Genomic DNA, 17,051 nt, shown 5'->3' with positions numbered 1-17,051 from the left:
GACACGGAGGGAGGTTGGGGACACGGGGCACGTTGGGGAGGTCTGGGGGGACGTTGAGGACATGGAGGGAGGTCGGGGACACGGGGCACTTTGGGGAGGTCTGGGGGACGTTGAGGACACGGAGGGAGGTCGGGGACACGGGGCACGTTGGGGAGGTCTGGGGGACGTTGAGGCCATGGAGACTTGGGGCACGTTGAGGAGATACGGAGGACGCTGGGGAAACACGGGGGATGTTGGGGACACGGGGCACGTTGGGGAGCGTGGGCGACGTCGGGGACACGGGGGACGCCGGCGCAGGTGCCCGAGGCGATCCGCAAGTGCCAGCGGGCCGGGATCACCGTGCGGATGGTGACGGGGGACAACCTGAACACGGCGCGGGCCATCGCGGCCAAGTGCGGCATCCTGCCGCCCGGCGAGGACTGGCTCTGCCTCGAGGGCAAGGAGTTCAACCGGCGCATCCGCAACGAGAAGGGCGAGGTGGGCCGGGGCGCTGGGAGGCACTGGGAGGCACTGGGAGGGGGAGGAGTTCAACTGGCGCATCCGCAACGAGAAGGGCGAGGTGGGCCGGGGCGCTGGGAGGCACTGGGAGGCACTGGGAGGCACTGGGAGGGGGAGGAGTTCAACCGGCGCATCCGCAACGAGAAGGGCGAGGTGGGCCGGGGCGCTGGGAGGCACTGGGAGGCACTGGGAGGCACTGGGAGGGGGAGGAGTTCAACCGGCGCATCCGCAACGAGAAGGGCGAGGTGGGCCGGGGCGCTGGGAGGCACTGGGAGGCACTGGGAGGCACTGGGAGGGGGAGGAGTTCAACCGGCGCATCCGCAACGAGAAGGGCGAGGTGGGCCGGGGCGCTGGGAGGCACTGGGAGGCACTGGGAGGCACTGGGAGGGGGAGGAGTTCAACCGGCGCATCCGCAACGAGAAGGGCGAGGTGGGCCGGGGCGCTGGGAGGCACTGGGAGGCACTGGGAGGCACTGGGAGGGGGAGGAGTTCAACCGGCGCATCCGCAACGAGAAGGGCGAGGTGGGCCGGGGCGCTGGGAGGCACTGGGAGGCACTGGGAGGCACTGGGAGGGGGAGGAGTTCAACCGGCGCATCCACGACGAGAAGGGCGAGGTGGGCCGGGGCGCTGGGAGGCACTGGGAGGCACTGGGAGGGGGAGGAGTTCAACCGGCGCATCTGCAACGAGAAGGGCGAGGTGGGCCGGGGCGCTGGGAGGCACTGGGAGGCACTGGGAGGCACTGGGAGGGGGAGGAGTTCAACCGGCACATCCGCAACGAGAAGGGCGAGGTGAGCCGGGGCGCTGGGAGGCACTGGGAGGCACTGGGAGGGGGAGGAGTTCAACCGGCGCATCCACGACGAGAAGGGCGAGGTGGGCCGGGGCGCTGGGAGGCACTGGGAGGCACTGGGAGGCACTGGGAGGGGGAGGAGTTCAACCGGCGCATCCACGACGAGAAGGGCGAGGTGGGCCGGGGCGCTGGGAGGCACTGGGAGGCACTGGGAGGCACTGGGAGGGGGAGGAGTTCAACCGGCGCATCCACGACGAGAAGGGCGAGGTGGGCCGGGGCGCTGGGAGGCACTGGGAGGCACTGGGAGGGGGAGGAGTTCAACCGGCGCATCTGCAAATAGAAGGGCGAGGTGGGCCGGGGCGCTGGGAGGCACTGGGAGGCACTGGGAGGCACTGGGAGGGGGAGGAGTTCAACCGGCACATCCGCAACGAGAAGGGCGAGGTGAGCCGGGGCGCTGGGAGGCACTGGGAGGCACTGGGAGGCACTGGGAGGGGGAGGAGTTCAACCGGCGCATCCGCAACGAGAAGGGCGAGGTGGGCCGGGGCGCTGGGAGGCACTGGGAGGCACTGGGAGGCACTGGGAGGGGGAGGAGTTCAACCGGCGCATCTGCAAATAGAAGGGCGAGGTGGGCCGGGGCGCTGGGAGGCACTGGGAGGCACTGGGAGGGGGAGGAGTTCAACCGGCGCATCCACGACGAGAAGGGCGAGGTGGGCCGGGGCGCTGGGAGGCACTGGGAGGCACTGGGAGGGGGAGGAGTTCAACCGGCGCATCCACGACGAGAAGGGCGAGGTGGGCCGGGGCGCTGGGAGGCACTGGGAGGCACTGGGAGGGGGAGGAGTTCAACCGGCGCATCTGCAACGAGAAGGGCGAGGTGGGCCGGGGCGCTGGGAGGCACTGGGAGGCACTGGGAGGCACTGGGAGGGGGAGGAGTTCAACCGGTGCATCTGCAACAAGCTGGGACTGGAGGCACTGGGAGGGACTAGGGGGAACTGGGATGGACTGGGAGGAACTCCATATCTGCAGTGAGAAGGAAGGGGGTTAGCTGAGGGGACTGGGAGGGACTGGAGAGGAACGGGACCAGACACTGGGATAGACTGGGAGGAAATGGGGATGGGTCCTGGGATGGACTGGGCGGGGGGAAGGAGTTCGACCAGTTTATTGAGAAGGGCGAGGAGGGACGGAAGGGGAACTGGGGTGGACTGGCGAGGAGTGGGGCGCGCTGGGAGGGCCTGGGGCGAGGGGGCAGGACTTTGGGGGGCCGGGGGGGGGGGCTCAGCCGCCCCGCGCGCCCCCCAGGTCGAGCAGGAGCGCCTCGACAAGGTCTGGCCCAAGCTGCGGGTCCTGGCGCGCTCGTCGCCCACCGACAAGCACACCCTGGTCAAAGGTGGGGGGCCGGGGGGGCGGGGGCGATTCGGGGTGCAAGGGGGGCAGTTGGGGGGCGATGTTTGGCAGGGTCGCGTGAGGGCGTTTGGGGTGCGGGGGTATGCGGGGGGGGTTGCAGTGGGGTATTTGGGGTGCCTGGGGGGGCACTGGAGGCGTGCGAGGGGGCGTTTGGGGTGCGAGGGGGCGTTTAAGGGGTGCAGGGGGGGGATTTGGGGTGCCTGGGGGTGCATTGGAGGCGTGCGAGGGGGCGTTTGGGGTGCGAGGGGGCATTTAAGGGGTACAGGGGGGGATTTGGGGTGCCTGGGGGTGCATTGGAGGCGTGCGAGGGGGCGTTTGGGGTGCGAGGGGGCATTTAAGGGGTGCAGGGGGGGATTTGGGGTGCCTGGGGGGGCATTGGAGGCGTGCGAGGGGGCGTTTGGTGTGCGAGGGGGCATTTAAGGGGTGCGGGGGGGGGATTTGGGGTGCCTGGGGGGCACTGGAGGCGTGCGAGGGGGCGTTTGGAGTGCGAGGGGGCATTTAAGGGGTGCAGGGGGGGTATTTGGGGTGCCTGGGGGGCACTGGAGGTGTGCGAGGGGACGTTTGGGGTGCGAGGGGGCATTTAAGGGGTACAGGGGGGGGATTTGGGGTGCCTGGGGGTGCATTGGAGGCGTGCGAGGGGGCGTTTGGTGTGCGAGGGGGTGTTTAAGGGGTGCAGGGGGGGATTTGGGGTGCCTGGGGGTGCATTGGAGGCGTGCGAGGGGGCGTTTGGGGTGCGAGGGGGCATTTAAGGGGTGCAGGGGGGGATTTGGGGTGCCTGGGGGGCATTGGAGGCGTGCGAGGGGGCGTTTGGGGTGCGAGGGGGCATTTAAGGGGTGCAGGGGGGGATTTGGGGTGCCTGGGGGGCACTGGAGGTGTGCGAGGGGACGTTTGGGGTGCGAGGGGGCATTTAAGGGGTGCAGGGGGGGATTTGGGGTGCCTGGGGGGCATTGGAGGCGTGCGAGGGGGCGTTTGGGGTGCGAGGGGGCATTTAAGGGGTGCAGGGGGGGGATTTGGGGTGCCTGGGGGGCACTGGAGGCGTGCGAGGGGGTGTTTGGGGTGCGAGGGGGCATTTAAGGGGTGCAGGGGGGATTTGGGGTGCCTGGGGGGGCATTGGAGGCGTGCGGGGGGGTGTTTGGGGTGCGAGGGGGCATTTAAGGGGTGCAGGGGGGAATTTGGGGTGCCGGGGGGGGCATTGGAGGCGTGCGAGGGGGCGTTTGGGGTGCGAGGGGGCATTTAAGGGGTGCAGGGGGGGATTTGGGGTTCCTGGGGGTGCATTGGAGGTGTGCGAGGGGGCGTTTGGGGTGCGAGGGGGCATTTAAGGGGTGCAGGGGGGAATTTGGGGTGCCGGGGGGGGCATTGGAGGCGTGCGAGGGGGCGTTTGGTGTGCGAGGGGGCGTTTAAGGGGTGCGGGGGGGGATTTGGGGTGCCTGGGGGGCATTGGAGGCGTGCGAGGGGGCGTTTGGGGTGCGAGGGGGCGTTTAAGGGGTGCAGGGGGGGATTTGGGGTGCCGGGGGGGGCATTGGAGGCGTGCGAGGGGGCGTTTGGGGTGCGAGGGGGCGTTTAAGGGGTGCAGGGGAGGATTTGGGGTGCCGGGGGGGGCATTGGAGGCGTGCGAGGGGGCGTTTGGGGTGCGAGGGGGCGTTTAAGGGGTGCAGGGGGGGATTTGGGGTGCCAAGTGGGTATCCGGGGGGTGCAAGGGGGTATTTTGGGGGGGTCCGGGGGACTAATTGGGGTGCCGGGGGGGTTGTGGGGTATTTGGGGTGCAAAGTGGGTACCTTGGGGTTACGAGGGGGTGTTTGGGGTGCAGGGGGGTTTTTAGTGGGTGCAGGGGGGGATTTGGGGGTGATTTAGGGTGCGAGGAGAGTGTCTAGGTGGGGCTGAGGGGACAGTTGCGGTGCAGGGGGGGATTCGGGCTGCGCGGGGCCGGTTGTGGGGTGCCAGAGGGGTGTTTTGGGGGGGGGGGGTGCTGGAGATTCGTGAGGTGGCTCGAGGGGGCACAAGGCATTGGGAGGGGCCGTTTTGGGGTGCACGGGGGTCCCCACCGCCCCCCCTTGTCCCCGTCCCCAGGGATCATTGACAGCACCATCGGGGACCAGCGGCAGGTGGTGGCCGTCACCGGGGACGGCACCAACGACGGCCCCGCGCTCAAGAAGGCCGACGTGGGCTTCGCCATGGTAACGACCCCCCTCCCCCCAAAAAAACCGGGCCACGGGGACCCCCAAGTCTCCCCGTTTTCCCCCTGCAACGAGGTCGCGGAGACCCCCAAATCCTCCGTCCGTGGAGGATCCCCTTGTTCCTGCCCCATTTTCCCAGGTTGCTTCCATCCCCGCCTTGAGGACCCCCAGCTTCTCCCATCCCCATCTCGGGGGACCCCCAGACCCCCAAATTCCCTCCATCCCCCTCTTGAGGACCCCCAGCTTCTCCCATCCCCATCTTGGGGGACCCCCAGACTCCCAAATTCCCTCCATCCCCGCCTTGAGGACCCCCAGCTTCTCCCATCCCCATCTCGGGGGACCCCCAGACCCCCAAATTCCCTCCATCCCCCTCTTGAGGACCCCCAGCTTCTCCCATCCCCATCTCAGGGGACCCCCAGACCCCCAAATTCCCTCCATTCCCCTCTTGGGGACCCCCAGCTTCTCCCATCCCCATCTCAGGGGACCCCCAGACCCCCAAATTCCCTCCATCCCCATCTTGAGGACCCCCAGCTTCTCCCATCCCCATCTCGGGGGACCCCCAGACCCCCAAATTCCCTCCATTCCCCTCTTGGGGACCCCCAGCTTCTCCCATCCCCGTCTCGGGGGACCCCCAGACCCCCAAATTCCCTCCATTCCCATCTTGAGGACCCCCAGCTTCTCCCATCCCCATCTCGGGGGACCCCCAGACCCCCAAATTCCCTCCATTCCCCTCTTGGGGACCCCCAGCTTCTCCCATCCCCATCTCGGGGGACCCCCAGGCCCCCAAATTCCCTCCATTCCCATCTTGGGGACCCCCAGCTTCTCCCATCCCCATCTCGGGGGACCCTCAGACCCCCAAATTCCCTCCATTCCCCTCTTGGGGACCCCCAGCTTCTCCCATCCCCATCTCGGGGGACCCCCAGGCCCCCAAATTCCCTCCATTCCCCTCTTGGGGACCCCCAGCTTCTCCCATCCCCATCTCGGGGGACCCCCAGACCCCCAAATTCCCTCCATTCCCATCTTGAGGACCCCCAGCTTCTCCCATCCCCATCTCGGGGGACCCCCAGACCCCCAAATTCCCTCCATCCCCATCTTGAGGACCCCCAGCTTCTCCCATCCCCATCTCGGGGGACCCCCAGACCCCCAAATTCCCTCCATCCCCATCTTGAGGACCCCCAGCTTCTCCCATCTCCATCTCGGGGGACCCCCAGACCCCCAAATTCCCTCCATCCCCATCTTGAGGACCCCCAGCTTCTCCCATCCCCATCTCGGGGAACCCCCAGACCCCCAAATTCCCTCCATCCCCATCTTGAGGACCCCCAGCTTCTCCCATCCCCATCTCGGGGGACCCCCAGACCCCCAAATTCCCTCCATCCCCATCTTGAGGACCCCCAGCTTCTCCCATCCCCATCTCGGGGGACCCCCAGACCCCCAAATTCCCTCCATCCCCATCTTGAGGACCCCCAGCTTCTCCCATCCCCATCTCGGGGGACCCCCAGGCCCCCAAATTCCCTCCATTCCCCTCTTGGGGACCCCCAGCTTCTCCCATCCCCATCTCGGGGGACCCCCAGACCCCCAAATTCCCTCCATTCCCCTCTTGAGGACCCCCAGCTTCTCCCATCCCCATCTCGGGGGACCCCCAGGCCCCCAAATTCCCTCCATTCCCCTCTTGAGGACCCCCAGCTTCTCCCATCCCCATCTCGGGGGACCCTCAGACCCCCAAATTCCCTCCATTCCCCTCTTGGGGACCCCCAACTTCTCCCATCCCCATCTCGGGGGACCCCCAGACCCCCAAATTCCCTCCATTCCCCTCTTTGGGACCCCCAGCTTCTCCCATCCCCATCTCGGGGGACCCCCAGACCCCCAAATTCCCTCCATCCCCATCTTGAGGACCCCCAGCTTCTCCCATCCCCATCTCGGGGGACCCCCAGACCCCCAAATTCCCTCCATCCCCATCTTGAGGACCCCCAGCTTCTCCCATCCCCATCTCGGGGGACCCACCAGACCCCCATCACCCTCTATCCCCACCTCAGGTCTCCTGAGGACCCCCGTTTCAGCTCAGGGGACCTTGGGGACCTCCATGCCCACTTCAGGGGTCCTGCTGCTGTCCGGATCTTGGGGTCACCCCCTGGGACCCTATTTCTTCTTTGGGGGGTGCCCCACAGCCTCAGGAGGGGGGGGGCCCCGCGGTGACGCCCGGCTCCCCAGGGCATCGCGGGGACGGACGTGGCGAAGGAGGCGTCCGACATCATCCTGACGGACGACAACTTCTCAAGCATCGTCAAGGCGGTGATGTGGGGCCGCAACGTCTACGACAGCATTTCCAAGTTCCTCCAGTTCCAGCTCACCGTCAACGTGGTGGCCGTCGTCGTGGCCTTCACTGGGGCCTGCATCACCCAGGTGGGGGGCGGGGACAGGCCCGAGGGTGGTCGTGGGGAGGATGGAGGGGTGGACGGTAGGTGGACGGAGAGAGAGATGGAGGATGGGGTGGTTTGGCAGGTGGATGGTTGAGGGGTGGATGGAGGAGCGGACGGGTTGGTGGGTAGAGAGGTGGCTGGAGAGAAGGATGGCTTGGGCGGAGAGGCGGATGGACAAATGGATGACGGTTGAGTTGAGCGGCAGATAGATGGATGGAGAGATGAAGCTCGTGGGGCGGAGAGGCGGATGGACAAATGGATGACGGTTGAGTTGAGCGGCAGATAGATGGATGGAGAGATGAAGCTCGTGGGGTGGAGAGGCGGATGGACAAATGGATGACGGTTGAGTTGAGCGGCAGATAGATGGATGGAGAGATGAAGCTCGTGGGGTGGAGAGGCGGATGGACAAATGGATGACGGTTGAGTTGAGCGGCAGATAGATGGATGGAGAGATGAAGCTCGTGGGGTGGAGAGGCGGATGGACAAATGGATGACGGTTGAGTTGAGTGGCAGATAGATGGATGGAGAGATGAAGCTCGTGGGGTGGACGGGTGGATGGTGGTGGCGGGTGGGAGGACGGACTGCGGGGTGGATGGGGGAACGGGCAGGCGTGTGGAGAGACAGATGGGTTGGGTGGATGGAAGAACAGATAAGGAGACGGACAAACAGGGACAGTGTTTGTGGAGGGATGCAGAGACAGACGGATGGGTTAGCTGGGTGGACAGACAGCCAGAGGGGTGGGTTGGCGGATGGATGGACGGAGAGACGGAGAGACGAGCCGGCGGTGGAAGCGCGGAGAGCTGGAGCCGGAGGGCCTCAGGGGGGACGGAGCGGCGGACGCTGTCCCTGTGCCCCACGTAGGACTCGCCCCTGAAGGCTGTGCAGATGCTCTGGGTCAACCTCATCATGGACACCTTCGCCTCGCTGGCGCTGGCCACCGAGCCGCCCACGGAGGCCCTGCTGCTGCGGAAGCCCTACGGGCGCAACAAGCCCCTCATCTCCCGCACCATGATGAAGAACATCCTGGGCCATGCCGCCTACCAGCTCGTCATCATCTTCACCCTCCTCTTCGTCGGTACGTGGCCCCGGGCCGAGGCGGCCGCGCTGGGGGAGGACGTGCCGCGGGGAAGGAGGCCCACGGTGTGCGGTCTCCAACCCAGGAAGGACCCGTGGGCCTCGTCCTGCTTCGGGGGGGGGGGACGACGACGTGCGGCCGTGTCCCCGAGAGGGTGCCATGTCGCGCGGCTGACTGGGAGAGCGTGTCCTCCCCGGGCCCCCCACCGGCTGACGTGGCCCCGGCCCCCGCGGCAGGGGAGGTCTTCTTCGACATCGACAGCGGGCGCAACGCCCCCCTGCACTCGCCGCCCTCGGAGCACTACACCATCATCTTCAACACCTTCGTCATGATGCAGCTCTTCAACGAGATCAACGCCCGCAAGATCCACGGCGAGAGGAACGTCTTTGACGGCATCTTCGCCAACCCCATCTTCTGCTCCATCGTCCTGGGCACCTTCGCCATCCAGGTGGGCCGCGGTAGGCTCTGGGGGAACAGGGGGAACAGTGGGGACACCCAGACACCCAGTTGTTGGGGGGGGGGGGACACCTGTGGAGGCATCTCTGGGGACCTCGTCATCTTCTCCATTGTCCTGGCCACCTTTGCCACCAGGTGGGCCAAGGGGAGGTCAGGAGGACCCATGGGGACCCCCAAGATACAGAGGGGACCGGTGGGGACCTCCAGACACAGAGGGGACCCACAGAGACCACAGCCCTCCATGGAGACCCCTTGGTCTTTTCCATCGTCCTGAGCACCTGTGTCATCCAGGTGGGCTTTGGGGAGGTCTGGGGAACCCGTAGGGGCCCACAGGGACCCCCAAACGTGGAGAAGATCCACAGGGACCTCCAGACACAGAGGGGACCCTCATATACGGAGGGGACCTGTAGAGACCACAGCTCTCCATGGAGGCTCTGTTGTCTTCTCCATCATCCTGGGCACAGTTTGTCATCCAGGTGGACCGTGGGGAGAACTTGGGGGGAGGCTGGGGGTCATCCTAACACAGAGGGGTCCCACAGGTTCCCCATGGGGACACTCGGACATGGAGGGGACCCACGTGGACCCCATCTTCTTGTCCATCATCCTGGGCACCTTTGCCATCCAGGTGGGCCACGGGGACCCATGGGGACCCCCAGCTGCAGAGGTGACCCATGGGGACACCGGACACAGCAGGGGGACCCACAGGGACCCCACAGGGACATCCAGACACCAAGGGGCCCCACGGGGACCCCCGACAACCCCATCTTCTGCTCCATCGTTCTGAGCGCCTTTGCCATCCAGGTGGGCCATGGGGGCCATGGGGATCTTCTCCATCTTCTGGCACCCTATAGGGACCCCCAGCACCCATAGGGGACCCCCGTCTCTTCCCCATGGGAGCCTCTAGCTGCCTATGGGGACCTTGCAGGGACTGTGGGACTCTGGGATCCCCCAGCACCCCATGGGGACCCTGTCACCCCATGGAGGCCTCCATCTCCCTCTGTGGCCCCTCCTTGTCCTATGAGAACCCTGTGGAGATGATCAGCTCCCCATGGGGACCCTATGGGACCCCCCAGCTCCCCATGGGGGACCCTATGGGGATGGCCAGGACCCATGGGGACCTCCCAGCTCCCCACAGGGACCCTATGGGATTCCCCCTACACCCATGAGGATCCCATGAGGAGCCCCAGCACCCACAGGGACCCCCATGTATTGCCCTACAAGGACTCTATAGAGGGCCCCTAGGACCCAAGGGGACCCTATGGGACCCCCCAGCACCCATGGAGACCCCCAGCTCCCCACATATCCCCCTACAAGAACCTTATGGGACCCCCAGCTCCCTACGGAGCCACCAGGCACCCCCAGCTCCCTATATATTCCCCCCCAGGGACCTTGGAGGACCCACAGCTCCCCCTAGGGACCCCCGCCACCCCCTGGGGAGTGCCAGCGGGGGGGCGGGACCCCTCTGACCCCCCCCCCCCGCCGGTGTCCCCGTCCCCCCCCCAGATCGTCATCGTGCAGTTTGGGGGGAAGCCCTTCAGCTGCTCCCCCCTCAGCGCCGAGCAGTGGCTGTGGTGCCTCTTCGTGGGGGTCGGCGAGCTCGTCTGGGGGCAGGTGCGTACCGGGGGCCCCGGCGTCCGGGCACCCCGAAACCCCCCCATACCGGGAGCCCCGGCGTCCGGGCACCCCGAAACCCCCCCGTACCGGGGGCCCCGGCGTCCGGGCACCCCGAAACCCCCCTGTACCGGGGACCCCGGAGTCCGGGCACCCCAAACCCCCCCGTACCGGGGGCCCCGGCATCCGGGCACCTGAAACCCCCCCATACCGGGGGCCCTGGCGTCCGGGCACCCCAAACCTCCCCATACCGGGGGCCCCGGCGTCCGGGCACCCCGAAACCCCCCCATACCGGGAGCCCCGGAGTCCGGGCACCCCGAAACCCCCCCGTACCGGGGGCCCCGGCGTCCGGGCACCCCAAACCTCCCCATACCGGGGGCCCTGGCGTCTGGCACCCCGAAACCCCCCCGTACCGGGGACCCTGGTGTCCGGGCACCCCGAAACCCCCCCGTACCGGGAGCCCCGGCGTCCGGGCACCCCGAAACCCGCCCGTACCGGGGACCCCGGAGTCCGGGCACCCCAAACCCCCCCGTACCAGGGATGCTGGAGTCCGGGCACCCCAAAATCCCCCCATACCGGGGACCCCAGTGACTGTGCACCCCAAAATCCCCACATATCAGAGACCCCAGTGTCTGGGCACCCCAAAATCCCCCCTTACTGGGGACCCCAGTGACTGTGCACCCCAAAATCCCCCCTTACTGGGGACCCCAGTGTCTGGGCACCCCAAAATCCCCCCTTACCAAGGACCTTGGAGTCCAAGCACCCTGAAATCCCCCATACCGGGGACCCCAGTGTCTGGACACCCCAAAATCCCCCCATACCAGGGACCCTGGCATCTGGGCATCCCAAACCCCCCCCATACCGGGGACCCCAGTGTCTGGGCACCCCAAACCCCCCCATACCGGGGACCCCAGTGTCTGGGCACCCCAAAATCCCCCCATACCAGGGACCCTGGCATCTGGGCACCCCAAAACCCCCCCCATACTGGGGACCCCAGTGTCTGGGCACCCCAAAATCCCCCCATACCAAGGACCTTGGAGTCCAGGCACCCCGAAATCCCCCATACCGGGGACCCAGGCGTCCGGGGACCCCCCCCACCCCAAGGGGAGCACCCCCTTGACCCCTCAGTGCCTGGCCCCGTTAATCCTATGGGGCTGTTACCCCCTAACCTCGTCGGGGGCTGCCCCTGGGTGGGGGGGATTCCCGGAGCCGGTTTTGGGGGGGGGGGGGGGAGGCGAAGCTCGTTAAGGACGCAGTCGTTAACGGTGGCGGTGGCGGTGGGGGGGCGGGGGGGCTCGCTGCGGGGGCAGGTGATGGCCTGGGTGCCCGGGGGCCGGCTGCGGTGCCCCGGGGCGGTGGCGGGGCCGGCGGGGGCCGGCGCGCCGGCGGGGGGGGCCGCCGCCGCCGCCGCCGCCGCCGCGGACGAGGACGAGGACGAGGACGAGGAGGAGATCGACCTCGCCGAGCGGGAGCTGCGCCGCGGCCAGGTGCTCTGGGTGCGCGGCCTCAACCGCATCCAGACCCAGGTGGGCTCGACCCCCCCCCCCCTCCGACCCCTGACCCTTCACCCCTGACCCTGTGGGACCCCCCCCCCCCCGGCGCTGCTCCGACCCAACCTGTGGCCCTATAGGACTCCCCTGCGCCTTCGCCTCTGACCCTAGGGGCGCCCTGACCCTTCACCCCTGACCCGGCGGGTCTCCCTGACCCTATGGACCCTCCCGCCCCAACCTTTGACCTTTCAGAACTCCCCGACCCTTCACCCCTGACCCTGGGGACTCCCTCGACCCTTCACCCCTGCCCCTTTGGACCCTCCCCCCAAGCCAACCTTTGACCTGTTAGAACTCCCTGACCCTTCACCTCTGACCCTGGGGACTCCCTTGACCCTTCACTCCTGACCCTGCGGATCTCCCAGCCCCCTTGACCCTTCACCCCTGACCCTAGGAACCTCCCCCGACCCTTCATCTCTGACCCTTTGCCCTCTCTTTGACCTTATGGGACTCCCTGACCCTTTACCCCTGACCCTAGGAACCCCCCCTGACCCTTCATCTCTGACCCTTTGCCCTCTCTTTGACCTTATGGGACTCCCTGACCCTTCACCCCTGACCCTAGGAACCCCCCTGACCCTTCATCTCTGACCCTTTGCCCTCTCTTTGACCTTATGGGACTCCCTGACCCCTCACCCCTGACCCTTTGGGCCCCCTGACCCTAGGCCGCAACCCCCATGGACCCCTCCCTCGACCCTGGACCTCTGACCCCCAAGTCCCTCCTGACCCCGTCCCCCCTGACCTCTGACCCTGTAGGCCCTCTGACCTCCAGCCCTAACCTCCAGGGACCCCTGCCCCCCCCAGAGCCCCCATTTTGCCCCCAGCTCCCCCCTCTGCTCCCCACAGCGGGACCCACACTTTTCTGCCCCCAGCTCCCCCGTTTTTGCCCCTGGTCCCTCATTTTTGCCCCCAGCTCCCCATTTTTTGCCCCCGGCTCCCCCGTTTTTGCCCCCGGTCCCTCATTTTTGCCCCCAGCTCCCCCTGTTTTTGCACCTCAGCACCCCGTTTTTGCCCCCACCTCCCCTGTTTGTGCCCCCAGCTCCCCCGTTTTTGCTCCCCGGTGCCCCATTTTCGCCCCCAAGACCCCCTTTTCTGCCCCAGCTCCCCTGTTTTTGCCTCCGGCTCCCCCGTTTTTGCCCCCAAGACCCCCTTTTCTGCCCCGGCTCCCCCGTTTTTGCCCACCAAAACCACTGTTATTGCCCCCAGCTCCCCTGTTTTTGCCCCCGGCTGGCCCTTTTTTGCCCACCAAGACCCCCATTTTTGCCCCCAGCTCCCCCGTTTTTGCCCCCGGCTCCCCCATTTTTGCCCCCAGGACCCTGTTTCTGCCCCAGCTCCCCCGTTTTTGCCCCCAAGAGCCCGTTTTTGCCCCCAGCTCCCCGTTTTTGCCCCCGCTGCCTGTTTTTGCCCCCAGTTCCCCTGTTTTTTGCCCCAGCTCCCCCGTTTTTGCCCCTGGCTCCCCGTTTTTGCCTCTGCTCCGCCGTTTTTGCCCCAGCTCCCCCATTTTTGCCTCCAGCTCTCCCGTTTTTGCCCCTGGCTCCCCGTTTTTGCCTCTGCTCCGCTGTTTTTGCCCCAGCTCCCCCATTTTTGCCCCCAAGACCCCATTTTTGCCCCCGGCTCCCCCGTTTTTGCCCCTGGCTCCCCGTTTTTGCCCCTGCTCCGCGGTTTTGCCCCCAGGACCCTGGTTTTGCCCCCGGCTCCCCCATTTTTGCCCCCGGCTCCCCCGTTTTTTGCCCCCAGGACCCCGTTTTTGCCCCAGCTCCCCCGTTTTTGCCCCGGCGCCGCGCCGCGCCGCCCGCTGACCTCTCTCTCTCTCCCGCAGATGGCCGTAGTCGGCACCTTCAAGAGAAGCGGCTCCTTTCAGGGGGCCGCGCGGCGCCGCTCGTCCGTCCTCAGCCACCTGCAGGAGGGGGGCACCGGCGCCCCCGGGACCCCCGCCCGTGAGTCCCCCCCCGGGGACCCCCAGCCCCCCGCCAGGGACCCCCTAACCCGCCTGTGAGTCCCCCCCCGGGGACCCCCACCCATGAGTCCCCCCCAGGGACCCCCTAACCCGCCCGTTAGTCCCCCCCCGGGGACCCCCAGCCCCCCCCAGGGACCCCCTAACCCGCCTGTGAGTCCCCCCCCGGGGACCCCCACCCATGAGTCCCCCCCCCCCAGGGACCCCCTAACCCGCCCGTGAGTCCCCCCCTGGGGACCCCCACCCATGAGTCCCCCCCAGGGACCCCTGCCCATGAATCCCCCACCCCCCTCAGGGACCCCCACCGTGAGCTTCCCCCCCCCCCCCCACCATGCATTGCCCAGGGACCCTCTTGACCCCTTTAGGGACCCCCCCCCAAACTTCCAGAGACCCCATAGGGACCCCGCAGGCACCCACCACCTGCCCCCCCCTCCCCATAGGGCTTCCTCCCAAACCCTTTAGGGACCCCCCAGCTCTGCTCCCCTGCCGGGGGGGGGGGCATTCCCTGACCCCCATTTTCCCCTTCCCCATAACCCCCTTTCCCTCCCCACATCCTCCCCCCCTCCCTTCTCCTTCCTCCCTTTCCCTGGTGGGGGGGCTGGACGCCTGGGTCCCGGGGCGGGGGGGACACCCGGACGCCTGGGCCCCCCAGGAAGTTGGTGGGGGGGGGAACGGGGGTCGTCCGGATGCCTGGGACCCCCAGGAGGTTGGCGGGGGGGGGGGGGAAACGGGGGTCGCCCGGACGCCTGGGCCCCCCAGGAGGTTGGCGGGGAGGGGGGGGGAAACGGGGGTCGCCCGGACGCCTGGGACCCCCAGGAGGTTGGCGGGGGGGGGGAAACGGGGGTTGCCCGGACGCCTGGGCCCCCCAGGAGGTTGGCGGGGGGGGGAAATGGGGGTCGCCCGGACGCCTGGGTCCCAGCTGACCCCCCTCCCCCCCCCGTGTCTCCCCCCACCCCCCAGATGCGGGTGGTGAAGGCCTTCCGTAGCTCGCTGGCCGGGGCCCCCCCGCGGCCCGACGCCCGGCCCGGCCCCCCCTTCGGCCCCCCGCCCGAGCTGCTCTTCGGCGACACCCGCGACATCCCCCTCATCGACGACACCGACGCCGAGAGCGAGGCCCCCCCCAACCGCAACAACAACCACCGCCTCGGGGGCCGGGGCCCCCCCGGCCCCCCCCCGCCTCCACAGCCTGGAGACCTCGCTCTAACGCCGGACGCCTGGGTCCTTCCCCGCCCCCCCCCCCAAAAAAATACGGAAGGGGCTCGGACACCTGGGACCTTCGCCCCCCCCCACCCCCACCCTCGCACACCTCGGACGCCTGGGCCCCCCCTTGTTTCTGCATGGATGGACAGACCGGAGGGGGGGTGTAGCCCCCCCCCCTCAAGAGGATGGGGGGGCACCCGGACGCCTGGGCTCTCCCCCAGGTGCCGATGGCAGGGTGGGGGGAGGCCCTGACACTAAAGCCATGTTTATCTGCCGGGGGGGGGGGCCCTAATTAACCCCCCCACTCTGGGCTCCCCCCTCCCCCCCGTGGCAGCTGGGGGGGGGGGTAGGGAGGCACCAAGGCGGGTGGGGGGGGGGGGAGATTTTAATTTATTCTGGTTTAATGTATGTAATTATTTATTAAAGGGGGGGGGGGGGGCCTTGCACAAGCACGTGCCGGGGCACACGTGTGTGTGTGACACCTCTCCCCCGGGGGGGGGGGGGGGCGCTGTGTGCGAGAGACTGGGCACACGCGTGTGCGACGTGTCCCCCCCCCCCCGCCCCCCGCGGCGGCGGGCAGCCGCCCCTCGCACACGCGTGTGCCCCTGGCACGGGGCCGCGGCTCGGGCGGTTATTAAACATGTTACAGAACACGCGACTTCACGAGGCGCCGGGGCCGCGCTTTCCTTGGGGGGGGGGGGGAGCTGCCTGTCTGTCTGTCTGTCCGCACGACTGGCAGCGTCCGTCTGGGTGTCTGTTCGTCAGTCAGTCCTGCTGGACCAGTGCCTGATGCATCAGTCGGTCTCGGGGTCCGTCCCGGTGGCTGTGAGTCAGCCCCAGGGTCCATCAGTCGGTCCCGGTGTCCGTATGTCAGCCCTGGGGTCCGTCAGTCAGTCCCGGGGTCCCTGTGTCAGGCCTGGGGGTCTGCCGGTTGGTCCTGAGGTCCATCCTGGTGTCCCTGTGTCAGCCCTAGGGTTTGTCAGTCGGTCCCAGTGTCTGTACGTCAGCCCTGGGGTCTGTCAGTCGGCCCCAGTATCTGTCCCAGTGTCCGCCTGTCAGCCCTGGGGTCTGTCAGTCGGCCCTGGGGGTCCGTCAGTCAGCCCCGCTGTCCATCTTGGTGTCCATATGTTAGCCCTGGGGTCCATCAGCCAGCCTGGTGTCTGGCCCGGTGTCCGTGTGTCAGCCGTAGGGTTTGTCAGTCTGTCCCAGTGTCCATGTGCCAGCCCTCAGGTCCGTCCCGGTGTCCAGGTGACAGCCCTGGGGTCCGTCAGTCGGCCCTGAGGTCTGTCCCGCTGTCCGTGTGTCAGCCCTGGGGTCCGTCAGTCGGCTCAGTGTCCGTCCCAGCGTCCATGTGTCAGCCCTGGGGTCTGTCAGTCGGTCCCGGGGTCTGTCCCAGTGTCCATGTGTCAGCCCTCAGGTCCATCCCGGTGTCCAGGTGACAGCCCTGGGGTCTGTCAGTCGGCCCAGTGTCCATCCCGGTGTCCGCGTGTCAGCCCCGTGCCTGTCTGCGGCGGGGCCGGGGTACCTCGGTCGCCGGCGCGTCCGTCAGTCGGCCGCGGGGGCGCGGGGGGGGCGCCCCCCACCTCGGCGTCGAGGCTGTAGAGCTCCAGCAGCTCCCGCACGATCTGCTCCAGCTCCTCCGGCCCCAGCGTGGGGCTCAGCACCTGGGGGGGGCCGCGGGCGTGGGGGCAGCCTGGGGCAGCCCCCCCCGGACCCCCACTGCCCCCCATGCGCTCCTCCATCGCCCGTTCCCACCCCCTCCCCATTGCCCCCCCCCCGGTGACCCCCACTGAGTTGCCCCCACCCCCCCCTTTAATTGCCCCATCCTCTTTGCCCCCACCCCATTGCCCCCAGTTACCCCCTCCCCAAATACCCCACTCCTTATTGCCCCCCCCATATCCACCCTTCCCAGCCAACTGCCCCCACCCCCAGCCA

The 17,051-nt window shown here is 68.0% G+C and overlaps 1 protein-coding gene across 1 annotated transcript in view; it reads left to right on the top strand.

Moving 5' to 3' along the window:
• Window positions 1-14,964, top strand: part of LOC134154244 (plasma membrane calcium-transporting ATPase 3-like) — a 30,693-nt gene extending 15,729 nt beyond the window's left edge. Inside the window, exons 13-22 of the mRNA XM_062600982.1 lie at window positions 298-477; window positions 2,581-2,668; window positions 4,753-4,859; window positions 7,068-7,259; window positions 8,138-8,351; window positions 8,588-8,799; window positions 10,311-10,418; window positions 11,729-11,944; window positions 13,782-13,899; window positions 14,877-14,964. Coding sequence (XP_062456966.1) covers window positions 298-477; window positions 2,581-2,668; window positions 4,753-4,859; window positions 7,068-7,259; window positions 8,138-8,351; window positions 8,588-8,799; window positions 10,311-10,418; window positions 11,729-11,944; window positions 13,782-13,899; window positions 14,877-14,902 — 1,461 coding nt within the window. The 3' untranslated portion in view covers window positions 14,903-14,964. The remainder of the gene's footprint in view (window positions 1-297; window positions 478-2,580; window positions 2,669-4,752; window positions 4,860-7,067; window positions 7,260-8,137; window positions 8,352-8,587; window positions 8,800-10,310; window positions 10,419-11,728; window positions 11,945-13,781; window positions 13,900-14,876) is intronic.
• Window positions 14,965-17,051: the final 2,087 nt, after the last annotated feature.

Source organism: Rhea pennata, unplaced genomic scaffold, assembly GCF_028389875.1.
Source record: "Rhea pennata isolate bPtePen1 unplaced genomic scaffold, bPtePen1.pri scaffold_180, whole genome shotgun sequence".
Taxonomy (NCBI): Eukaryota; Metazoa; Chordata; class Aves; order Rheiformes; family Rheidae; genus Rhea; species Rhea pennata.
Note: the sequence above shows the minus strand (reverse complement) of the source record. Positions and strands in the feature narration are given on the sequence as shown.